Source organism: Protopterus annectens, chromosome 16.part0, assembly GCF_019279795.1.
Source record: "Protopterus annectens isolate FY-2018-M chromosome 16.part0, PAN1.0, whole genome shotgun sequence".
Classification (NCBI taxonomy): domain Eukaryota; kingdom Metazoa; phylum Chordata; order Ceratodontiformes; family Protopteridae; genus Protopterus; species Protopterus annectens.
Window position 1 is genome coordinate 314,101,365 of NC_056750.1, and position 27,754 is coordinate 314,129,118.

At 37.0% G+C, this 27,754-nt stretch overlaps 1 protein-coding gene across 1 annotated transcript in view; it reads left to right on the forward strand.

Annotated features, from left to right (window-relative positions):
* Nucleotides 1-27,754, forward strand: part of LOC122790589 (potassium channel subfamily T member 1) — a 1,237,971-nt gene that overhangs the window by 787,140 nt on the left and 423,077 nt on the right. The window contains exon 19 of the mRNA XM_044058115.1: nucleotides 12,691-12,796. Within this exon, the coding sequence (XP_043914050.1) occupies nucleotides 12,691-12,796 (106 nt within the window). The remainder of the gene's footprint in view (nucleotides 1-12,690; nucleotides 12,797-27,754) is intronic.

A 27,754-nucleotide genomic window follows, 5' to 3' on the forward strand; every position in this document is an offset into this window, starting at 1 on the left:
CTTGTAACCTTTCCCAGCTCCCCTTCCACAGGAAGTCTGGCATCCTCTGACAGTGATGCCTCACTCTCAGCCTGGGTACTACTACTCACCTCTACCTTTGCAGTCACTCTGTCCAAAGGATCATCAGTACTCCCAAGCAGCTGTGGATCACATTCAGTCTCACTGCTACAGAGTAGCTCCCTCCCTGAAGTAACCACCTCACCAGTCCTGTCTGTCTGGGACTCCCCCAGGCTACCAGACCCACATGCTTGTCTCCTAGCCTGATTGCGTGTAACTGCATAAGCATATGGTACTGCCTCATCCAAATCCTTCCCTTTCAGAACATCTGCAGAATGGTAGTTTGGTACCCCTATTGTCTCAAGACAACCTACTATTGGCATTTTGTCTTTTCCACTTTCATGCTCCCTTGCCTTTTGTTCCCCACCTTGCCTCCATGGACACCTGTATGCCACATGGCCTCACTGGTTGCATTCAAAGCATTTAACCCTAGCTCCTGGACTAGTGGCTTCCCCTGCTACTGACAGATTCTGTTGGAGCAGTCCGTACTGCCCAACATTGGTTCCTTTAGACCCATGAGCAGTACCGGCGGTCTTTTTCCTGTGCAGGGCTGCCCTGTTTGCCAGGTATAGGGCTCCCTTCTTCCCCAACTCATCTGAAGTAGCACATTGTCTATCAACTAACCAGATTCTCATGTCCTCAGGCAAAGTGCTAAGGGCTTGTTCCCTCACCAAAAGATCTGCCAGCTCTTCAAAAGTGGCGACCTGACATCCACTTACCCACCTATAGAAATAAGTGCTCAGTTCAGCAAAATATTTACACACACTTTCATCTGCCTTGCGGCTATGCTCACGAAACATTTTCCTATACATTTCAGGTGTTAGCTTAAACAATTCAAACAAGTGATTTTTAACAGCAGTATAATCAAAACATGCAACATCAGACATTTTTGACAAAGCAGTTACAGCTTTACCATGGAGTAAGGGAGTCAGGAACTGTACCCAGAGCCTTTGGTCAACACTATACTTTTTGCATACCCTTTCAAACATATGAATGAAACTATCAAAAGTATCCCCCTCTTTAAATTGCAGAAGAAATTTACTGACCTTTTGTGCTTCTGGGGTCCAGTTACTCAGTTCCCCATTACCTCCATGACACTGATGAAGAGTCAGCATTTCCCTCTCAAGCCTCCTCTGCTGTTCCTTTTCCTCGGCTTCTATCTCCAAACGCATGGTCTCCAACTCAAGTCTCTTTAGCTCCAGATGGATTTTTAAGTCCTCTGCAGAAAGGTTGAGCTGCCCATTCTCCAAGGGTATTATATCTCCACTGCCAATCTGATTGCCCTCCTGGTTGCTGTTTTCTGATGCAGCTGTAACCAAGGCTGCAATCAGGTCTGCCTTAGTCAGGTTTCCATGCACCAGTCCCCTAGCTTGGCACATCTCCGCCAGCTGGCTCCTTGTCAGCTTTCCATAATCGTCTGCTGACATGCTGCCTGCTCACCCTGACTAACTAAGCTAACAATAGAAATAAAACAATTGTGATCTGAACTCTGAGAATTCACTGCATGGCTGATTTAGAGTACAAGACACCTTCAAAGCTCACTGTGCACAAGCTACAGGAATTCACTCTACCCACACCACTACAAGCCAATTAGTATTTGCCAACCAATTAATATGTGATGTGGATATCCCACCACTGCCAAAGAATTAATATGTGATGCCCGTGCCCTGGCCTAACAATCAAGGTGCCTCAATCCTCACCACTAACACCAGTGAGGGGCATCTTATATAGGAGGAAAGGATAACAAATACACACAGTAAAGTGCAATTTCCCTTAAGAGCACACAGAGATCACAGTCAGTCCGGGGCTGGTCGCCCTTGCTCTCCAGGTCCCCAATAAGTCTCCCCACTGGCACAGCTATAGGGTCCAGATCTCAGCCTAGTGGGCAAGCTAAAACCTCCAGCGTCCACTCTGTCCAACCAGTGCTTCATGTCCCTGCCCAAGTAGCTGACACACACACACACACACACACACACACACACACACACACACACACACACACACACACACACACTTTGAGAAGAGTTTATACAACCACACAGACACTCCTGAGGAAGGCTGTACAGGTTCTCCAGCTGTGCCACTTTTTCCCCAGATTATAGGGTAGTACCAGCTGCCGCCACCCACTAATATTTATCAGCTACTTAAAGGCCCTTAAAAGGCTGTCCAATTATTACTGTGCAATATTATTATCCAGTTGGTAAGTGCGACTAAACAGTCCAGGCTTATTTGTGACTTGGTACAGGGTCACTATATACATGCAATGTACTCTAGAGCTTAAATTATCTCTACACAAAACAGCCACAGTTGAGAGGTTTTAAAATATTTAATAAATAATAAAAACACAAGCCAATACTTTTTACTACACAGTGCTAGTCAAGAGTTCAGTGATCACAGAGAAATACTTAAAATAATTCAGTAGTACTGGTCTGACACCACAGAAAAACACAGTCTAATCTTTCTAGTGTCTAGCTATTTCTAAGAAAATACAAGAGTAAGATAAACTTACATATAGAGCAAATGCAGAGTGCTGATAAGTTGAATGGTCAAGACAAAAATGATTAATGCTCTCTGATTCTCTCTGTTTTTAAAATCACATTCCTGGTTCAGATTACATCATTCTTCACACTTCCCTGGGTTCCCAGGCTAACAGAAACTACATTTACATTCTTCACCTCTGTGCAGAAACCAGAGCAATAAAGGACATTATGCACGCAAATTATGGCCATTAAGTCTGGCCTTAAAACAATAGCAAGAATTCCTTCATCTAAACTGGCAGGAGCTGTGTTACATCAAAGGGTCACAACATGCTTTACTTGGTCAGTAGAGTACACTGTTACATTTTTTCCAGTTCCACATGTAACACTATTTTTACCATTTAAGACAACAAGCCTGTGGTTTACATTAATATTTACAGCTGAGAGAATTATCTCCAAAATTCTATCTGGCTAGGCTGGCAGCCTTCATCCATCTTCACCCAATCTTCACACCACTGAACACTGTACAAATGATGTCTAGTACCATTTCATCACACAGTTTGCATACAATATGAGGGGAAATGTCTAACACACATTGTCGGTTTACTATGCACCAATACTCATAGCCCAAAAGTAACACTGCATACACCAGGTAGTACCTTTGTAACTTCACAGTGTCAAATAATGACTGGCTCACCCCATAGATGTGGACTAGATGCTGTTGCCTGATCTGCAGAGATGTGTACTGTGCACAAGCCTCCTACTGCTGCTGCTTTATGATGCTGTTGGCTGGCCACCATCACAATAGTCACAAATGGGATGGGGCAAACAAAAGAGGTAGACACACTGCCACTGTCAGTGACTGCTTGTTGTAGCTGAGCACCAGATCAATGCCTGATAGTGTTATGCAGAATGTAGCAGGCTGTAAACATGGTTGTTGCAGCTGAGCACCAGATCAGTGCATGATCGTGTTATGCAGAATGTAGCAGGCTGTAAACATGGTTGTGGCAGCTGAGCACCAGATCAGTGCAGGATCATGTTATTTTATTTATAATTTATTTTATTTAATTTTACATTTGTTAACCGGGGGTGTCTGACTGAGCCGAAAAGGCCCTTTTTCAGCAGAGGCCCGGGGAGAAAAGCTCCACAAAGAAAAATTACAGATACCTTTAGTTAGACATGATCAGTATACACACAAATTACAAAAGACTTGTTTTTACAGTGGTATGCGGCACATCAACAGTTACAGTAGAGAGAACAAACAAAAATATTAATTTAAAAATAAAGGTAATTCATATATTTGTGGTGTACAGCTGAAATTTGGAACATAGGTAGAATACATACATAGTACACAGGTACAGTACATACATTGTAGATTAGCCAGTGTTTGTGAGTAAGACTGAAAACTATTATCAAGTACTCTAGATTTAGTATGTATACCTTATCCACTTTCACTAGCCTGTGGAGCAATCATGGCACTGCCAGCTTTGCTTGAGATGTTGCCTGATGAGGTCTTTAAAGGAGGCTTTGGATGATGTGTTGTGAATGCTAGTGGGGACAGAGTTCCATTTTTTAGCCACTGAACTACTATATAGCACATCTCCAAAGCTATTGTAGCTGTTGCTGACTTCTAGTAGTAGTTTGCTTGATGATCTAAGAGGCCTTTTGGCTGAGTGATGTACTAGGTTTTTGAGGGCAGGACACTTATTGGGGAGGTAATAGATAGAATGACAGAGGCAGAGCTGATTGTAAGGTAGGAAGTTGGGCAGTTCAAGCCAGTGGAGCTGTTTCAAAGCAGTACAGTGATGAGTTCTATATGAGCAATTTGCAGCAAAGCAGGCAATTCTGTTATAGCAGGCTTCCATTTTGCTTAATTCAGTTTTGTTGAGATTAGTCAGAATGGGAGATGCATAGAGTAGGGTGGATAGAAGTTGAGAGTGAGCAATGGCTGATCTTGAGTTGTTGGTAAGAAACAGTTTGATATGGTAGAGTGATCCCAATTTGGCATGTACTTTTTTAATAGTTAAGTTGAGATGACTATCAAATTTTAGGTGGGAGTCTATGGTTATTCCCAATAGCTTAGCCTGTGCCACTGGAGTGATTGGAGTAGCATTTGTGGAGTAGATAGTGAATTGAGTGTTATCAGTGTTTTTGTTAGAACTGGTTATAATCATAAGCTGAGTTTTCTTTGGATTGAGGATAAGTAGAGCAGTGGTGTGTTTGATAGGATGAGTTGGTAGTGAATTTCGCAATTTTATTGTAACAGGTTTCCAGCTTGGATAGTTCTGTCTTACTTAGGTTTGTAAGAATGGGGGATGCGGCTATATTTTGTCTTGTGGAATTTGTAAGGAAAGGTTTTGTTCTGTATAGAGAAACTAGTTTAATATTTTTAATGGTCTGGGCTAGAGGAACATCAAACTTTAGGTTATTATTGATAAGAACACCTAATAATTTTGTGTGGGAAGCTGCTGATATTAAAGTGTTGTTAGATGAATGTATTTGGAAAGAGATACAGGGATTACCTGTTTTACTGGGGAGAAAGAGCATCAATTTTGTTTTGGAGACATTCAGTAGGAGATGTGCATCAGATAGCCATGACTCAATGGATAGGAAGACCTGCTGGATTTTACTACTTAGCTGGGTGATGGAGGGAGCTGCACATTTTAGAGTCATCAGTGTATTGGACCAAGGAAGCTAGTGGGGATGAAGACTGAAGTCAATTAGTGAATATACTGAAAAGAAGGGGGGCAAATATAGACCCTGGAGGAACACCTAGGCTGACAGGTAAAAGTGAGGAGAGTTCCTCTTGCCATTTGACAGCTTGCTAACAGCCAGATAGGTAGTTCTGGAACCAGGTAGTGCAGAGGAACTGACTTTTAGAAATGCAAGCTCATCGAGTTTCTGGAGGGAAACTGTGTTAAAGATTTTAGATAGATCTAAGAAAATAGCGGAAACAGATTGTCTATTATTTCTATAGTAGTTAATGGTGTTTGTAAAGCTTAGGAGGGAAGTTGTGGTGCTGTGGTGGGGTAGAACCCATGTGTGTTTAATAAGAAGTTGTTGGCCAATAGGTAATTTAAGAGCTGATGGAGTATACATTTTTCAAGAATTTTACAAAGGGGGAAGAATAGCAGAGAGCTTGTGGAGTTCCCATCTTTGTGTAAGGGAAGAATGTGGGATATTTTCCAGCTTATGGAGATGTACTGTTCTGAGATGGAATGGTTAATTAAGATAGCAACAGGATAGGCAATAACTGGGACAGCGATTTTTAAGAATTCAGTAGGTAGGTTATCAGCTGCAAGGGTTGTAGGTTTTAATTTGATGAGAAATTTTTTTATAGTGGCTGTCTATGTCTGAACAGGGCAGAAGGAAAAGGAGTCATTGGAATTTCAAAATAAAGTAGATATAAATAGAAGGATATAGGTATGTCAGTTGATGAGCGAGAAAACTAAGTTTATAAAGAAAGTATTGAATTGGGTGGCAATGTTGTCAGTGGATGAGGTTGTGTTGCCAGGATGGAAAAGTTTTTTATTGAGGTCCAAAATTTCTTGGGGTTGTTGTAATTCTGTTGTTGGGTGGTAGTAAAACAGGCTTTTTTGTCAAGCTTGATTTGGGATTTAGCTTTGTTGCAAAGTTGTTTGTAAAGATTGAGATTAGCTAGATTATTGTTGAAATGCCAGTGAGACCAGGTTTTGTCTCTATGTTTTAGTAAATTTTTAGTTTCATTAGATAGCCAGGGAGCATAGTGAGACTTTATTTTAGCAGTTCTGAATGGTTCTAATGTGTTTAAGGCAGAAAGGAAGGTGTCATTAAAGCAGTCGACAGTGGACACCAGTTACTGAGATGAAGAAGTGATAGGAAAGTTTGAGTGTTGTAGTTCCTTTTGTTTTGAATTAGGCAGAAGCAGGAAAGTCTGATGGGATTAATATGGTGTCAGACTACGAAAATGGGGAGATGGTCACTGATACCATCAGGGAGGCAGCCTGACTGGCAGGCAAAGGAGGGCAGTATACAAAAATTAATATCAAATCTTGCTCACAGAGAAAAGACAAAATAAAAGGCTGTGCCTTTTAGATTCTGTTATTCAGTGTATGTTAATTAAAATTAAAAATGTACATATTTGCTTTAGAGCTTTGGTACACCACCAGTAAAGTTGATTATGAGACAGAAAGTTGAGAGAAAACTGACGAATAACTCAGAGGCAACTGCTGCAAGGCATGATGGGAGTACTGAAGAAAAAAATGAAAGTAAAAATTACAAGGATCTAACAGAAAAAGATACAGCAGATATTACATCTCACTAGAAAGACTGGAATGTAGTAAACTGACAAATCAATCAAAGAAACCGTAAGTAGGTGCTAGCACTATGTACTTAAAGGTAAAGAAAGTGAAACAAGTTAAGGCTAGAACAGTGGGAAAAGAATTGATTTAGGCAGGCAGCGGGGCAAAATTCTAGCATGGACATTAGAATAGTGGTGAGCTAGTTACACTTAACAGATATGTTTACAGGTAGGGTAGGTGAACATATATTAATATTTGTGGAGAGTTGTTAGGTTGGATGGTCTGTGGTGAGGAATCCCTGGTTGTTCATGACTTGATGGGGGATCAATAGCATTTTAGTTGCCTGAAAGCAGCATTAATATTTGCAGAGTTGTTAGGCTGGATGGTCTGTGGTGAGGAATCCCTGGTTGTTCCTGACTTGATAGAAGGGGATCAGTAGCATTTTATTTGCTGAAAGCAGCATTAATATTTGTGAAGGGTTGTTAGGCTGGATGGTCTGTGGTAAGGAATTGTCGGTCATTCCTGAGTTGATAGAGGGGGATCAGTAGCATTTTATTTGCCTGAAAGCAGCCTTTTAGATTTTGTTATTCCATATATGTTAAGTAAAATTAAAAAAGTACACATTTGCTTTACAGCTTTGGCACACCACAGGTAAAGTAAATTGTGAGACAGAAAGTAGAGAGAAAACTTCTTCACGGTGTCCATCCTAAAAGTCATTCTCACATGCAGACATTCACTTGCCTTGCCTTTGTCATCCACAGTGTCCATCATAATAGTCCATCTCACATGCAAACATTCATTTGTCTTTGCTGTGTACAGTGTCTGGCCTAATAGTCCATCTTTCATGCAGACATTCACTTGTATAAATTGTCCAAAGTGTCCAGCCTAATAGTTCATCTCACATGTAGACATTCACTTGTCTTAGTCACCCACAGTGTCAGGCATAATAGTCCATCTCACATGTAGACATTCACTCGTCTTTGCCATCCACAATGTGCAACCTAATAGTCCATCTCACATTTAGACATTCACTCATCTTCATCATCCACAGTGTCCAGCCTAATAGTCCATCTCACATGCAGACATTTACTCACTTTCAGCCTGCTCAGATCCTGTTTTTGTTATTTGAATGAGTTGGAGGAAGACGTGGTACTGCAAGCTTGTGTGCCAAACGTGAGACTTGTGATGCACCCCCTTGGATCACACATTACTTGTTAGTTGATAGAATATGGTATCTCTCCATTTTGGTCTGAATATAAAAAGTGTATACACCCCTGTTAAAATGCTAGGTTTTTGTGATAAAAATGAGTCCACAATAAATCATTTAAAAATATTTTCCACCTTTAATGTGACGTATAACCTGTACAATTCAGTTGATAAACAAATCTTTTAGTGGAAAAAATGTAAAAAATAAAAAAAAAACCCATAAAATAAGCTGGTTGCATGTGTCCACACCCTTAAACTAATACTTTGTTGAAGCACCTTTTGATTTAATTACAACATTCAGTCTTCTTGGGTACACACCTGCCATCAATTAAAGAGACTCTGATTAACCCCAAATAAAGTTCAGCTGTCCTAGTAGGATTTTCCTGACATTTACTCAGTTGCCTGCTACAGCAAAAGCCACGGTTTGCAGAGAGCTTACAAAGCATCAAAGGGATCTCATGGTTGAAAGGTATCAGTCAGGAGAAGAGTACAAAAAAAATTCCACAGCATTGGATACACCATGAAACACAGTGAAGACAGTCATCAAAAAGCGGAGAAAATATGGGAGAAAAGTGGCATTGCAAAGAACTGGATGTCCCTTCAAAATTGATGAAAACACAAGATGAAAACTGATCAGGGAGGCAGTCAAGAGACCTATAGCAACACTGAAGGAACTGCAGGAATTTCTGGCAAGTACTGGTTGTGTACTACATGCGACAACAATCTCACATATTTTCTATAAGTCTGGACTATAGGGTAGGGTTGCAAGACGGAAGCCTTTTCTTACACAGAAAAACATCCAGGCCCAGCTAACATTTGCAAAACAATACATCAAGTCTCCCAAAAGCATGTGGGAAAATGTGTTATGGTGTGTTAGTCCAAGGTTGAACTTTTTGGCCACAATTCCAAAAGGTATGTTTGGTGCAAGAGCAACACTTCACATCACCAAAAGAACACCATCCCCACTGTGAAGCATAGTGGTGGCCATATCATGCTTTGGGGTTGCTTTTCTTCAGCTGGAACTAGGGTTTTATTCAAGGTGGAGGGAATTATGAACAGTTCCAAATACCAGTCACTTTTCACCCAAAACCTTCAGGTGTCTGCTAAAAAGCTGAAGATGAAGAAGAATTTCATCTTTCAGCATGACAGTGACCCCAAGTATACATCCAAATCAACAAAAGAATGACTTCACCAGAAAAAAATTAAAGTTTTGGAATGGCCTAGCCAGAGCCCAGACCTAAATCCAATAGAAAGTATGTGGGGTGACCTGAAGAGGGCTGTGCACAAGAGATGCCCTCGCAATCTGACAGATTCGGAACACTTTTGCAAGGAAGAGTGGGCAAATATTTCCAAGGCAAGATGTGCCATGCTGATAGACTCCTACCCAAGAAGTTTGAATGCTGTAATTAAATCAAAAGGTGCTACAACAAAGTATTAGTTTGAGGGTATGCACATTTATGTAACCAGCTTATTGTACATTTTTTTATATATTTTTCCCCTAACAGATTTGTTTGTTTTTCAGTTGAATTGTATAAGTTATAGGTCATATTAAAGTGAGAACATTTTTGAAATCATTTATTGTGGTCTCATTTTTTATATCACAAAAACCTGGCATTTTAACAGGGGTGTGTACACTTTTTATATCTACTGTATCAGCTGCAATATATCTCACCAGGCATCTCAGAAAAATGTGCCATTCTGTAAAATGCACTAATGGTACTTGCTTGTTCCTGTGGTGACACTGAAAGATAGCTATGTTAACCCACAAGTGCCAAGGGTATATCAAGGGACTGCTGTAGCACCCCTGAGGCAGACATCTGTGATATACCATACATGTCTCACTTAATGATCCCAGTGGCCAGTGCAAGGATGGTATACTTGCCTTGGTATCCAATTGTACAAAAAGGCCAAGCTTTTCCATAGTTCCTGTTTCTGTGCCATGCAGGCTCACCAAAGCCCTTATTATATCCCTTTTCAGTCTAAACCTGCCTATTAACTCCTGTTCAGCAAAGTTCATGGAGTTATTATTTGCCTGTATCTTCTTCTCCTGGGCCAGTGAGTGGTAGCTCAGTACACAAGGTTTTGGTGTGGCCATGATGAACAACCCAGTGTGGAAATAGTCAGGTGTGGTGCAAAACAGAAAATCCTTATGGACTGCAGTGTGACTAGAAAAGGCATGGACTTTCTTTTTATAACGCTTCTGTGTACAGTGCAGTGCAGATATGCATCAAAAAGTGTCTATGAATCTCAGTAGACAGGAAGGGAGACTCATTTATATAACCAAGTCACAGTTTTTTTACACATTTCTCATTTGCATCTCATTATTCTTTAATTTGCATAACAACTTCTGAATCATATTCTAGCTTTCGCTGTTTGGTGCAGTGTGTGTATGAATTGCATGTTGCCTGATCTTTTGAGTGACTAGTACACATACCTACTGCCCTTAAACATTACAACTGAATACCACTAAAAAACAAGAAATCCAGCCTATGAGGCAGTCACTTAAACACTAAAAACACAAATACCACCACAACAGTGTAAGGATGATCACATGAAGTGTCACAAAAAAAAATGATGAATAGGTTGTGGTAAGTTCTTTTGTTCTTTAATAATCTCAATAAGAACTTCTTCAGACAAACTCAAGTTGAAAAAAATATAAAACATTTTAACTATATCATCAACATCGCATGTTCATCATTAACCAATCAAATATACTACTGATTCATAAATGTATCTAAATTATACTTAAGGAAGCAATAATTATGTGCATGTTTCACCCAGTCCATATACTTAAAGTCAGCCTCATCTGAAAACAGAGGTACAACACGCCTGAAATGTCATAGGTGGTTGTAGATAGCAGACATCTTGCAGGTTAAAGCAATTTCATCTGGAACCAGCATGAATGAGTATGAGGCCATTTAAAAATCACAGCTATCTTAGCATGGAGCCCATGTGTGATGTGTCTAGTTTTCCCAGTACAGCCTGAAATGCAGACATATATAGTTGCCCAACTGCTAAAACAAGTACAAAATAGGGTTAAGAATCAGAAATCTGCACATATAAATGTAATTTCCTGATATTAATCTTTTAATGAGGCCAATAAATTTTCAAAATGTTCAAAAGTTTGTTTGCTGTGACCATCATACATAGCAGTGGCTTGTCCTGGTGTTCCAGATTTTATGATCTTTTAGTTTAAGAGAAGACATTTCCATTATTAAATATCTTCAGAACATGGAAAGTTAACCATCAGTAATTATGTGACATAAATTGAGGTAAATCCCTTTAATTCACTATGAACATTTTCTGTTAAGTCTAATGCATGACTCAGTTTTTATATTTCCACTTTGTAACTAGAGACCAGAAACCCACTAGATATCAGATTATCTAGCCTAGTATCCACACACAGATGTTATCCAACCAAATGCTTTCTTATTACAGTGTATGAGTGATTTTTTTGAAGACTGAAGGCCAGTATTATAATACAGACTTTCTATTTATCACTCTTCCTGCTTTTTCTCTCTCTCACTATTTGATTTTGTTCTTTTTCATTTAAATATAACCAAATCTTATCCCAGACCTCCAGCTTTCTACATCCAGCAATCATAAAGACAATCACTTACAGTCACAACTTCATGTTACAAGCATCATTTAGCCATAAACATTTTTATTTCATGAAAGATGTCAGCATACTACAGTTCTCATCATTGTTGAAGTGCATGCTTATGCTTTCAGTTGTAATACAGTGCACAAACATTAGTAATGCATCTTTGTTGTCCACCCTATTTAATGGATTAATCATTTTTGAAGTCCTTCGACTAGTAACTCTGGCCTTGATAGAAAACATATATGGCATTTTACAGCCTGCCCCATTCTGCTGAAAAAGCCACTTGACTAACTTTATGCATGTTAATACAAAATAGTAACAAAGATATATAAAATTGTAGCTGATAGTACACTAGAATAAATAAGTACAAATAACAGTGAACTACAACATTGTATCTATAAATACAATAGTGTACATAAATAAGAAGGGTGGTAAACTTTGACTTTGTATCAGCTGATGCAGTAGAATATAAGAGGACACTAATGGACATAGCCAGTTCATAAGTGCTTTATCACATGCATAGGTCCCTTCAGATTACCTATGGTGTGATCCCAGTTATTCACACTAAATGGGATAGGTTGACTGAAGCACCAAAAGGGAAATTGGCTGGGCTTAAAATGGCCCATAAGGCAGTTAGCCTAGTATTTACTTATGAACCTAGAAGATAAATAAACTGTTAGTTTATATCTTTTAATACAGTAGTATTCATAAATAAGAATGGTGAACTACTAAAGACATCAAACACTTTCACCCAAAACCATTTTGTGATTTACATCTGTAGTGCTCACAAGCCTTCATTTCCAGGATCTCCAAGACTCACATTTGTCAGAAAAAGGGGTGCATGATTGCATAACATTGCAGAATGCCATTTAGTTTTCTTTCTTTTTTTTTTTTCTTGTCATTATTAGTAGAGAGCTTCTAAAACGAACATTTGAGAGAAATATTATAGTAGGTGTACTAGTTTATCTGTTCTTTGTCTGTGCTACATAAATGCTGTGCAGTGTTAAAACATACTTTCTTTGTTAGTGAAAAAAGTCATTCTAAAATTAAAACTTCTCTTCTTTAGGTATGTAAAAGGATACCCTCCAAATTCCCCGTACATTGGAAGTTCTCCTACTTTATGTCATTTATTGCCTGAAAAAGCACCTTTTTGTTGTTTGAGGTTAGACAAGGTAAGAAGCCTAATTTTAAATCACCAGATTTGCTTTGAAAAAATGTTGTTTTGCTTTCAGTTTAAAAGTAGATAGACAGCTTATTTAACCAATGGCATCCCCTACACTGTGATTGCATGTGTAAGCAGTTTATACGATTGTATTTCTCATATTGTGATTTAGCTGCCATGATTGATGTAGCAAAGTTACAGAAAAGATAGATTCATAATCAGAAATGCCATTGGTTTTAGTACCAGCAGTAGATGTTATGTAAGGCTAATAGTAGCTACTACAGTTACTACAGGAATACCAATGTATATTCTACATTTACTGTTAATGGGCCAAAAGTGTATATTCAGTTCTGATTGCAAATCATCAGAGGATTCTGGGTTATATTTCTATCCTAGAAATTTGATGCTACAGTTCATATGGAGTTAAATGTATCGGTAGCATATCTAAATATCAGTGTAAATTCTTTTTATGAGACCCCCTTGCTCTTGATACTATTGAAACTGTCTGGGTATCTTCTTCCAAATGCTGGTATTTATGACTTTGTGTGTCTCTGTACACAAGACACTGTAATTACTGGTATAGCAATTTCATTGATCAATGCTACTTTTGTGTTTGTTTCATGAACTAATGTATCTATTTTTCTCACATGTTTTTTGAATTGCTGGTAATGAGTGATTCCAGTAGCAGTGAAAAAGAGTCACCATCATTCTCTCTAATGCTTTGTGGCTCATGTTTCCAGTGCTTTTCATTTATTTCAGTACTGTAATGTTTGTACAATCCCCAATGCAACAGTCTTGCAACATTATTATGTCTTTCAGTATATAGGCCCTCTGTCATTAGTGTATCACGCCCAGCAACGAGATGTGCAACTATTTTCATTTCTGTTTCTTCCACATGTTCAATGGATTTTGTAAACCAGTGAGTTTTGTAGTCCACTATCCTGGACTGCCAATATTAACCTTTCATCTTTTAGCTTAAATTCACCTCTCCTTAACCATTTCTTCATTAGGTCCTAATTGACATAAGGTTGTTTTCAGTATTAATTTTAGTCTTCTAAATTATTCTTACTGAGTTTTGTTTGTTTTGGTTCATGTTTCATCAGTCTTCATCAAATCCCAAATATTTATACACTCCCTCCTGTTTGACTTCCTTTATATCACATTCCTGTCCCAGACTGATATGTTCTTGGTGCTGCTGCCTTCCTGCTTTAAATGTTGCTTTTGTACATTTATCAGGACCAAATGACATCCTTATATCATCTGAGAAAGATTTGACCACTTGCAATTGTACTTTCATCTCTTCTGATGAATTATACAATTGTAAATTATCCACAAAAAAGAAAATGAGAAGTCTTTACACTGTAGTTTTCTGGAAGCCAAATTGGAACCATGATCTAGTCTGCTAAGTAGGCAGCTTAATGGGTTAAGGGTAAGACAAAAGAGTAGCGGTGACAGAGTCACCCTGGAATATCCCCCTTTGAATTTTTATTCCTGGGATGCTCATTTGCTCTTTATCATGGCTTAGCTGCAATGTAGTTTGCCACTGTTTCTTGGTCACTGTAATGTAATTGATCAATGCAGGGTATATCTTATGCATTTGTAAGCACTCATTTATCCATGAATATGGGATGTTGTCAAATGCTTTTTTTTAATCTATCCATGCCGTACTTAGATTCTTCCCATTTTTACAATTAGCCATTATGACTTTAACAACAAATGATCCTTTGTTCTATATGACTTTGTTTTGTTACCCTTCTGTTGTATTGCCATGACTGAGTTTTATTCTAAATGACTATAGACTTTGTCAGCATTAATTCCAGTATATAGTTTATTCTTCGTCAGAAGGTATGTTATTGGTTTATAGTTTTTAGGATAACTTGCAGGTTTACTCTTAAGGAGGAGTTTGTTTTTCCTGTAGTTAATCAGATCGGTCTATATTTGGGATGTGCATATAAGTAGTTCTTACTCAGGGCTAAATCTTTGTGTAAGGATTAATACTTTTAGTGAGATATTATGTATAGCATCTGGGCCTGGAGTTTTCCATTTAGGGGCTTTTCTTAATTCTCTTTCAATTTCTCTGTCTGTTTACTTCATCCCATTTCATATCCTGTACATTTGAACTTCTTACTGTTTCTTTTACTTCTGTCCATTCAGCATCTTTATTATTTTCCACAGGGTCTTCATAAATTTCTCCAAAATATGTCTGTTTCTTCTTTTTAGTTGGTATTTCTATTCTTTTTGCTTTGTTTCCAATTCTCTATAAACCTTTTTGGGTCATCAGTGAATTACTTATTTTGTACTTTATATTTATCTGCATATCTTCTAAGTGTTTCTGCCTCTGCTGATATCTTTAGTTTATTATTTGCAATAGTACATGATGATTCTGGTCTGTTCTGATACTGTGCATTGCCTTTACACCTTTATCACATCTATCTTTCTAAGTATTTTTGCTGATCTGCTCCCTCTTCTATGCTCTTCTAGCAGGTATACTTATTGTCTTTATTGCTTCATAGCATACACTATTCAATACTTGCATGATGGCATTTGAATTCTTCCCTTTCTTTCTCTTATTGCTCTGTGTTTTTGTGGTAAGACTTTATCTGTTATTAATTTAGCTGTACAATAATAATAATATCCTATTTACTTCTATCACATGAATTTCTGTTATTAATAATCTTGATTACTGTGTTCATTTGTTTTATCAGACATCTGTCATTTTGGACCCTATTAACTTTCTTCAGTCTATTTCTTTCATTAAGCTTAATACATCTATCTGTCTCTATTAAATAAAGTAACTCTTCCCTTAGGTCATTTTCTTCTAACCTGAGGGTGCATTCGTTGTTCTCTATTTCCTTCTCTATTTCTTGTGGATATTCTATAGAAAGATCCAGAACATCTTCCTGTAACATATTCTTTCCAGCTGCATTCTGTGTCATCCATACCTCTTTCTTGAAGGAACTTACTGGCCTACCACTCCACAGCATTGACTGTGTCAGCATTGCCACTGTTTCCTACTCCTTTTCTTTTTGAGCAACTCCAACTGAACTTTTGTACTAGCTTCCTGCTGAAGGTTCCAGAGTATCTTTATGCGGCAAGTTATCAGAAGCTTCATGCTCCACGTGTTTCTTATTAATGTAGGAACTCATTGTTCTATTGTGCTGTGATGTTACCAGAGATGGATTTTGTACACTAAATCCTTCACTTCACAGGTAATCCATAACTTCAGTTTCCATTTCTATAACTTCTCCATTACTAATCCTCTTTTCTACTTTCCCCTTTGTTTTCTTATTTTTTGTGTTTTAAAATGTTCCATATCCAGATGCCTTTACCCATATTTTCCTTCAAATATTAGTGCTGCTTTTTTTGTGTATTGATTAGTTTTGCTTTCTCCTTTGCGTAACTATAGCACCATATTAAATCTGTTTTTCGTTCCCGTGTCCATATTTCCTTTTCAGATGCCTCACACTCCACCTGTTTCTCCATAGTTCGGGGACTCATTCTTCCTTCATGCTGTGATATAACCTGTGTTAGACTTTTTACCCTACATCCTTCACTTCACAGGAATTCCATAACTTCAGCTTCTATCTGTTTAACTTCTACTTTACTAATCATCTGTTCTACATTCTCCCTTTGCGAAATTATGTTTTGTATTGTGAAAATTTCCATATCTGGGTGCCTTTACCTGTATTTCTCTTTAAATATCTTTGGAGCTGCTGTTTTTTTCAGCTTTCTCCTTTGCATAAATACTGCACCATATCAGATCTCTCTTTCTTTTCCATGTATGTGTTCTTTTTTATACCTTTCAAAAATTTATAGGTTTTGTTCATTATGTTTTCACACTTCCTCAGTCATTTCTTTTTCCAATCATCCCAAAGTTTCTTCATCTATATAATGTTTTTCATGGGTCTGTTGCATTAATGAATACAAATTTGCAATTGATGCTTTTCACGTTTTTTTTTCTTGTGCAAGTATTTTTCTTTCCACTAATTTCTTTCTTAATCTTTTTGAATATCTGTTATATGGAAATTCTGGGTTTCTAAATAGTAGCAGTGCATAATTTCTTTCTTATCTTCAGTAGTCTACCCTATCATCTTTATGGCTCTTTTTTGGCTGATCAGTTTTTGTGCTTTTTCTCCATCTGTGTGTCATATGGGATGTTGTAATAAATGATAGTTAAGTTGTTTTTTGTAGACTTTGGTGTTCTTCTAATTGTCTCTAGCTGCATAGTATGCAAATATGACCAATCCAATTAACACAAGATTAAACACTGCAATCATGCAACTATAAAAATTGTCAATATTTCGCAAATTTAAATTTATAACTGAAAGTGCAGGTGGCAGGCCTCATGTACAATACGGACCCCTAATCAAAAAAATCAAGACTTAACTATAGTCATCAGTGTAAACAGAAGTTGTTATATAAACTGTGTATTAATTAAGTAACTCATGTTTGTTTCCTGCATGGAAAAAAATCAAGTTTCTATCCTGAATATATTTTTTAATTTTACTTTTTAGTGACTAGTTTCATCAAAAGTGTATCACTGGTCTGTGCTTTGTTTTGTCTGCCATTATTCTGTAGAGTAATGAGTGGTTTTGTTTATAAGTTCAAGTGACAGTGTTTAGGTCAAAGACCAACAAGGAACAGCAGTTCCACCAAATCTGGATCATATGCTGAATATCCAGTGCATGTATAAAGATATCCCTATTGCTTTGAGGTAGCCATTTTTGTTTGTATAGTCTCCACTATCTGAAGCATTTCTAAAAGATCCTAATTTTCTGAATTTCATTCATAAGAAAATCAAGCAAAAGCATTTGCAAGCATTTCATTTCAACAAAAGAATATGAACTATACATACAATTATTACCTTAGTTATATATTTATTTTATGAACAATGTTTTATAAAGAATTAATTTCTATTAGATACCCAATCTTTGTGTATCCTATTTATGCAAACATCTTTTTTTGTTTAACTTTGACCATATAATGTCAAAATATACTTGATTTATAATCCATACTAATGTTTCTAGGCAGAATATTCATTGTCAGTGTTGACAAAGTGTTCCTCTCCCTAAAATGCTGTAGATGTTCCAGTTCTATAGTTAAAATAATCTTCATAAATTCTTTACATTTTTATCAACCCCAGAAAATACATGTTCCCAATATTCTAGTAGATATACAGCTTGAAATGGAGTGTTTCTAAAGAACCTTCTACATTTCCCAAAAATTATTTTAAGACTTCTGAAAAAAGGGTCTATATTATGTCAGCGAAACATGAATTCATTGAATTGCATCTACATTGAAAATGCAATTCAGCGAATTGATAATAGTGAAATCGTGGTACAGTGAGGATTGGAAAATTTGCCCTTTCCTCACTGTAGTGTGATCTTGGAGTTGGTATATATAATTAGTGGGGGGTGCAGCCCCCTACAAGAGCGAATTCGCTGAACTGCATTTTCGATGTAGATGCAGTTCAGTGAATTCATTTTTCATGGACATAATATAGACCCCTGAAAAAACTATGAATAAATGCATAGTACTGAATTTCTCATATTAAATATTTTTACAAGCATACCTCATCTTACACTTAAAGTCTCAGAAACCTGTAAAAATCCAGCCGTGTATAAACATTAAGTATTTACTGCCCATCATTTCTGACTTAGTATCTACTACTGTATGTATTTTTATGTTGAGTTCTGTGTTTAGAAACAAAGCATATTTTCACCTTCAGATGGAGCTGCGTGCAAGCAGCATCCTGTTTCACCACCATGTTGCATTTTCTTTCTATATTACTGCTGCCTTTTGGCATCTTTGTTGTACTGCTCTACACTGCAGTTTCATTACTGCCTGTAGGAGTTCAGTGTTTATTCTTCATGATTAACATACTGGCTTGTTCTTATTGTCATTGTTGTCACTCATTACATTCATTTTCTTTTGGATGAGATGTTAAACCAAGATCCTGTCTGCTTGAAATGGGGGTAACTCAGGTGGCTGTAAAATATCTGTCAGCACCTATTTAAAAGAGTAAGTGGTTCTTTATTAAACCACAGATTTTATCATCCAAACTTATTCAACCATAAAGAAATAAAAGTCAGTATTAAAAATAATGAAGTCATAAATAAAAACTAATAAAACTTTTTTAAATATTTAACTAAAGAACAGTATTCCAATTCTTCCTAAACATATTTACCCCCAACCTTTCTGCCACAACCAAAATGTTATGTTACAAATCTCTCGCTCATTCCACCATTTGTTAAAGTTTTTTTATCCTAGCTTGCCCTATCTGATATATCACCAACATACATAAGTTGTCTTTTTATCAAAATTCCCTTGCTCATATATTCCATACATCATATTCTGTAGTGTTATTTCTTCATTTTCCCTTTCTTTGCTACTTCATATTATTTCCCACAATTTCTTAACTCTTTCATATTTTGCCTAAATATGTTCCATAGTCTCTATCTCACCACATGCCCACCAATTCCTATTATTTTTGACTTAGCTTTTCTGCCTTGCTTCATAGGAATCCCCAGTAGTGTGCTCGCATTCCCCTCAGCAAAAGTTTCATCCTGTGTCTTGGTCAACCTCCAATCAACTCAAGGCTGCCTCGTTTCCCTGCACTCTGTGACCTTGCATTGGTGGAACACTAAAGTGCTTTCAGCTACACTAGTTCCCCTCAGCAAAAGTTTCATCCCATGTCTTGGTCAACCTCCAATCAATGCAAGGCTGTCTCATTGCCCTGTACTGTGAGACCCTGCATCAGTGGAACACTAAAGTGCTTTAAGCTACACTAGTTCCCCTCAGCAAAAGTTTCATCCCATGTCTTGGTCAACCTCCAATCAATGCAAGGCTGTCTCATTGCCCTGTACTGTGAGACCCTGCATCAGTGGAACACTAAAGTGCTTTAAGCTACACTAGTTCCCCTCAGCAAAAGTTTCATCCTGCGTCTTGGCCAACCTCCCATCAACCCAAGGCTGTCTCATTGCCCTGCACTGTGAGACCCTGCGTTGGTGGAACACTAAATTGCTTTCAGCTACACTAGTGTATGTTAGAGTTGTATTTAATCTGTCTTCTAAACTAAAGACTCTTTCCCCTTTCACTGTACACATGCACACTACTGATCTAACCCCCTTTTTCTCTTCCTATTGCACTCCTAGGTCAATTACTTAAAACTACTTTCTCTTGGAAAAGGTTTACCTATGTACCTGCAGCCCATATTTAAATAGTTTTTCCCTGTAGAAGCGGTGGTCCTTTTCACCACACTGTACTAAATTAGTAGCATAAGATTTGTAGTTATTAGGAAGATACTGCACCACACTGACCTGGAATTGACTTAGCTTGGTTTTCCTGTTTTCTTTTTAGCAGCTGGCCTAGTCCAGTTTTTCTGACTCACAACCTTGTATTACTTTGTGTCTACCCCCTCCCCCACCTTGAACCAGCACAACTCCCTCCCACTCCTGTTTAATTACAGAAGTATAAAAAAAAGTGATGCAGAAAGGCACCATATTTTGACTTGGCTTTTCTGCCTTGCTTCATAGGGATTCCCAGTAGTGTGCTTGCATGTACTACTTGGTATTGTTTTTGTTTGTGATTCTTATTGCTATTTTGGTAAAGTTCATCCTAAGGGGATCCTGCAGTGCATCTGTAACCACTCTGCCTCCCCAAGAACTAACTTTAAACATGTATGTACCCTATTGTAAAATAAAAATATATCCTATACCTACCACTGTTGTATATTAACCCAGCATGCATTTGCTAGCAGTCTACCATGGATTTCATCTCCCTTTACTCTCCTAGGCTCTTTCTCCCTCCTCTGAGTTTGTGTAGCTTACCATTGTACTTACTCTGTAAGGCCACTAGGTGGCATTGTTTAACCACTACCCATCTTTTAATACAAGCCAAAAGTACTGTAACTGTTCTATTAATTTACCACTGCCCTGTTTTAGCCCTATTAATACTTACTATATTCTACTAAACTACTACTGCCCTGTTTTTAGCTTCTATCCCCTGTCAACCCTCTGCATCCTTCTAATTTCACACACGCAGTGCCTTTTGCCAGTGCCTCCTTACCTCTGAGCAAGTTCTCAGCTTCACTGATAACTTTTTGCTGGTTTTCTTCCTTCTTCTTGGCTCTACCCACTCTGTTCACCCTACAGGCTCACTCTGCTCTCCTACCCTACCCCCAATTCTCAACCGCCCCCACTACTCCTACTTTTATTTCAACCACTCCCCACCCACTCAAGACAACCATCAAGTCAAAGCCTTCCCCTCTTTACCCCTCCTCCTGTCACCCACAGTAATTAAATGCATCAATCTTTCACTACCCCCTCTCACTCCACAGCTCTTCTCTCCAACTACAAATCCTCCCATATTAAACTACCATTTTCCTAACCATGCTTTCCTTACTGTTCCTAACACTCTGAACCCCCAATCCCACCTACTACTCCTAACAAATTTATACCATGCCAGCTCCTATACCTCCAATCAGCTTCCACTCTCTACTCCTTACCATACTCCCACACAAAACCATCTCCTCCCTCGCACAAATAATTATTTTTTTCCATCTCCTCTTTACTGTTTCAGCACAACACTCTGCACCTTTTTAATCCTAAAATTATTTCCACTACTGCTAAGACACTTACTCTTAAGCAAATACTAGACCATCCAGAATACCCTAAATCCAAACCAGAACACACTAAAATAACTTCCTTCAATAACCTTGTCTTAGCGGGAGACATTCACCCCAACCCCGGACCTAACCCACCCACAAATAATCACCCTCCCTCTTCCTCTAACCTTTCATCCCCCTACAATACTCTTAAATTTTTCATACTCAATGCCCAGAGTCTCAAAACAAAGCACATCAGTTTCAAGCATGGCTAAGCCATAACCAACCTGACATTGTAGCCATCTCTGAAACTTGGCTCAAATCCCACATCTCTGACTCTGAAATCCTACCCTCTGGATTTCACACTCTTAGATGTGACCACCCAAAGAAAAAAGGCGGAGGCATTGCATTAATCTATTCCAATCTACTTACCTTAATTCCCCTACCAAACCCCATTCCTAAATTCACCAATGCAGAACTAACAGTCAGTGTATTAAAAATGAATAATTACAAAAGCCTCTGTATCATCGACCCTTTATATCCCACCCAGAAATAATATCTCAACCCTAGAAGACATACTCCAGTGGGCCTCGGCTGAAATTAACATTGAAACTTACATACTAGGTGATGTAAACATCGACTGGAATAAAATCAACAGTCCCATACCCTCCCTGCCCATTAACCTCTTTAACTTTACTCAAGTAATCCACTCCATCACCAGACCCAATAAAACAAATCCCCCAGGATCCACTTTTGACTGGATCTTAGTCACCCATCTAAATAAAATTACCAACTCTGGCACCATCCCTGACTCTATTAGTGACCACCTCCCAGCTTTCATTTACCATGAAACCACCTCCCATCCACACCAACTTCACTATATCCAAACCCACAACTTTAGTAAATTTGACCCCAAAACATTCTCTATCTCAAACAAATGAATTGGAACATTCTAAAAACCCTTCCACTCGATAAAGCCATAGACCACTTTAATTCTACTTTTCTAGACACCCCACCAAGGGAAAAAAAAGAATAAAACTATAACTGCCCCTTGGCTAACTAAAGAAACAAAGCAAAGTATGCATCAAAGAGATAAATCCTGGAAGCTTTACCAAAAGAATAAACTTTCCGAAACACAGCTTTGTAACTTTGCAAAAAAACAAATCTTCAAAGACAAAAACCCTACAACACTAAGCTCCAGTCCAACCACCCCAAAACCCTAGGCTTTTTGGAACTCCATAAACTCACTCCTCAACCCAGGCTCCAAAAATAACCCCTGTCTGACCCAAATAAATCTGACCTTGAATTAGCCTCACTATGCAACTCTTTCTTTATAGAGCCAATATCCGACCTAACGAAAAGTTTTCCCAACAAAGACCTATGTGTCCTACATTCCACCTCATTTAAGTCCCCAAATAATTTCCCCCTATGATTGAGCTTAAGCCTGTCTCCACTAACTACATAAAAAGACTTCTGTCCAAACTTAAACCCTAGCTCCAATCCAAGCCGATCTCAAACTACTAAATGTAAGGTTTTTGCTTTCATCAGTCGTGAGACAGATTTCATCAGAAACCATTTGGATATATTCTGATTTTTACATTAAAACAGAGCAAAACTGCTGCCTTGCATTTTGTTAGTAGAGAATTTCGCTGTTAACTTTTTTTTTTTGCGCCTGAGTACAGGGGCTTTTGGATTGAAGAGAAACTGTTGGTGTGATTCGTGTTTTTGTTCCAAACTTAAACCCTGCTCCAATGCACCTGACAGCATCTCCTTTTCCTTTCTCAAGTCTGCTGCCGATGGTATAACTCTCCCAATTAGTATCCTAATTAATAAATCCATAAAGGAATCCTATCTCCCTAAACTCTGGTGTTCCCCCTTTATTCTTCCTCTCCACAAGGGAGGCAAAACACTAACATTTCAAACTTCTGCCCTATAGCTCTTCTCTCTCCAGTCTCCAAAATTCTAGAAAATGCATCCACCTCCAACTTATGCCTTTTCTGACTAAAAAACAACTTCTTACCCCTACCCAACATGGCTTCTGACCAGGACATAGCACCATAACAGCTCTACTCTCATTCTTAGAAACTGTCAATCAAGCTCAATATTCTGGGAACTTAGTATTCACAGTGCTCCTAGATCTCTCTAAAGCATTTGCTACTGTTTCCCATAAGCACTTTCTAAGTCACCTCTCAAACCTAAATCTCTCCCAAAATGCACTTTCCTGGTTCTCAAGTTATCTGTCAGATAGATTTCAGGCTGTGAAATAGAAAAAAGACACCCCACCTTTCTCCTACCAGAGTACCACAGGGGTCCATCCTTGGACCAATGCTGTTTAATATCTTTATCAATAACTTTCACTCTGCTATTCCTAATGCCAAAGTCATCCAATATGCAGATGACTCTACACTTGTCTGCTCTGCCTCTAACCTCCCTGAACTCCTATCTAAAACTCAGACTGCCTTCTCAACTCTGAGATCTGGATGTGCCAAAATCACCTTTCTCTCAATGCTAACAAATCTAAAATACTACTATTCACACCCTCAGAATCTTTCTCTCTTGATAAAAATTCCTTCCAAGTCCTTAGCCAATGCAACTCTCCAATCGAAGTTGTTCCCTTTGCCAAACTACTCAGTGTAACTATAGACGAACACCTCAAGTTCAACATCTATATTCAGCAAAATATAAAGAAAACCCTCAAAAACTAGGTATGCTATACAGGAACAACCATTTCCTCTCTACTTCTACCAGGCAGACTCTGGCCTCCTCTTACCTCTTTCCATCCCTTCTGTATGGGACCCCACTACTAATTAACCTATCCTCTTCCATCACTTCCAAACTTGAAAGCTGCTATAACAAAATTTCCTCCAATCCCTCAACTGGTTAGAATTCACAAATTACCTGGACTTCCACCAGTTCACTACAGCACATAGACTAATATTTAATCCAACCAAATGCCCTGCTCTAACATCCTTCTCTCATACACCCCAAATAGAACTCTCAGATCTGAACAACAACACTTAATTACTGTTCACAAACCTAAATATCCTGCTGGACAACTTCTCCTCAGGTAAGAAATGGAACTCTCTCCCTTCCGCACTAAGAACAATGTCAAACACAAACAACTTCACAACTCGGCTTTACACCTACCTCCCCTCCAAATGGAAATGTAACTGCATTCTCCCTACCTAGAACTCTTTAACAAAAGCCCCTGGGAAGGTATCCTCCTGGGTTCCTAAGCACCTTATAACTGGCTATCACCTTCTATAGCTAATTCCAATACAATCTCTCACACTCTGTAAATATTATAAATAGCTTTTGACTTTTGACTTTAACTGTGTGAATTTGTTAATATGTATTTGCATGGTATTTTTCCTCTATGGGCAATATTGCCCATGCTTTCTATTATTTGATATGCATTTGTACTTGTCCTTTTATTTATTGTACTGCTATCTTTACTGTAATCTGTTTCATGGAGCTTTTCTCCTCAGGCCTCCACTGAAAACGGGCTCTCTGGGCCCAGTGGATTTCCCCAGTAATCAAACTGGAAATAAATAAATAAATTATATTTCATTTTACTGATAATTTTTAAATCATAAATCTCCAAATAAAGCCTTGTTCCTTATCCCATCCATTAAGTTTTCTCCTTCATTTTTGACTGCTTTTTTAATGCTATTATCTAAATTCTCCCAAGGATTAACATAAAAAAATCATAATTTCTTCATGCTATACCATACATTTCTCTTATCTTTTGTATTGATTAATGTTTTTCCATTCTGACATTTTTCTTCTCAATTCTTCCCTTCTCCTTATCCCCTTATATTTTTATACTTTCTACTTCTTGCCACATATATTCATATTTTTGTGTCAGCTTATTTATTATACTATCCTTTTCATAAATTCTATCTCTTAATACTTTATAAAAACATAAAGGAGCTAAATTAACTACCAGAGTCTTTAAATTCATACATCCTATGTCTCCTTATTATATACAATTCCTTTTTTTATCTTGAACCACAAAAGAAACTGAAAAAAACTTTATTTTTCTAATTTATCCTTGTATGCCATTACCAAACCTAAACATCCCATTTTACATATTACATAACTATTCAATAAATGCACTTTTTTTAAAACTTAAATTAAAAATCTTCCGTAATTTGATAGCCTCATTTATTTCTTTTAAACAATACGTTCATTGCTCTTTTATGTATTCATAACTTCCAAATATTATAATTAAAATGTCCCATTATTAAAATATAGCCTGGCTTTTTAACTATTTCTCCAAAACCTTTACTTTTCTCAAAATGTATTTAAACCTACCCCCTTTAGAAATGTTCTGCTTTCTTAACTACTTCAATCACCCAGTTATTATTTTTGCCATAAATATCATATCATCTCCATAAACCATCATTATTGGTATTTGAACTTCTGCATATACATATCTTGCTTTTTCCATTCCTTTCTTAACCATATTCATTACTGCATCCATAACTAAAGCAAAAATAATACTACTCAAGGGGTAACCTTGTCTTTCCCTGTTTTAATTTTAATTTTCCAGCTATCCATCCATTTATCAAAACATTAGTCTTACTATTATTATATATACTTTTAATTAATCTTACTATTTGCTTATATCCTTCCAATAAGTCCTTTAATTGTTCTTGCATAATATTATCATTTTTTATATCACTACCTGTGATTCTTATTTCCTTTCCTTCTTTAATATAATATATTATTTATTTTATCAACATCAGCAGTTCACTTACTTCTTTATCAGGTATCCTATTTATTGCTCTTCTCCATTTATTTTTATTTTTTTTTTCTATTCTGGTTAGTATTATTTTCATTAATACTTTATAACCTGTATTCATTAATGAAATTGGTCTCCAGTTATCTGGGTTTTCTCTTTGCCATTTTTCCATACTAATCTTATTATTCCCTCACTTATTTAATTTTCCTCAAATCCTTTCTCCTTCCATTCATTTAATATTTCTGTCAATATTTTCATTTTCTTGTCATCCACTTTTATAAGATTTATCATCTAATTTCATCAATACCTGGTGACATATTTTCTTTCACTTATTCCAAAACTATTTTAACCTCTCCTATATCAACGTATCATGTTAAACATTTATTATCATCTTTTGAAATGTTTTCATACTCTCATTTCAGCTGTCATTTTTTTCTATTTCCTCCATATTTTAATGTAAGAACATTTAATTATTTATTAATCTCAGCTGGCTCACTTATTTACTTCCTTTCTTTATCTTTCAGTTGCTCTTGCTTTCTTTACTCATATGTTCTTCTTCCTCTGTTAAACACCCATATTTTCTTTTATCTCCTTATATTTTTCTTTATTACCCTTAAAACATTCTGTCACTATCTGTATATATTCTTTTCTGTATTTCTTTCTATGTGCAATCCACCAGTGTGTCCTGTTTTCATACACGAATTTCATAATAATATGCTTTTCCCATACCAACTGTCTTTTTTTCCCAAAATCCTTCCTAATATTATATAATTCATTTTCCTTTTCCTAACTTAATATATTTTTATTCTCACCAAATAATGCCCAAACATCTGAATGGTCTGAAAATTAGACATACATATTACCCTCTTTTTTGTCTCAGAGATTATGAAAAAATAACATAATCTATTTATGTTCTTAAATTATTTCTCTTATTAGTAAATTATCTATTTTCTTCAATTTTTAAAACTCCTATTTTAATATTTCCCTTAATCTTTTTTGATGTCTTTTGAAAATTTCCTTATCTGTTTTCTTATATTACAAGTAAAGTCTCCCATTATCATTACATTCATTTTAACTATTATGTATCAGGCCACCATATCAAACTTTTCTTCTTTCTTTATCATTCATGTGCATAAATTATTGGTTGCCCCTTAATTCTAATTTGTATAACTGATAAACCATCTGTTTTAACAATTAAGTGGTCCATTACCAAATTATTTTCTCCTTTACAAAGTGTAACTATTTCTGCACATTTTTCTATTCCTAGATTCAATAAAAATTTCCTCCCCATGATAATTCCATATATTCCCTTTTTCCTTTTTAAAAATCTAATATCTATTAATCTTGTTTTATAAGCCGATACTTTTTCACACCACTGATACTGCTTACATGTAATCTAACAATCCTAAAGTTATCTGTTCCTTTTTTCCTTTAAGTTTTTCCTTTAAACTTTATTCCTCTCTCTCTCTTACCCTTTTACTAATGGTATTTCTTCCTCTCACATAAAACCATTCATTCCTACGGTCTCACTCTTTTCACTTAAACTATTTTCTTCTTTTTTATAAACTGTTTTATTTCTTTATTTTCTCTATCTTTATTTTTAATTATCCATTGAT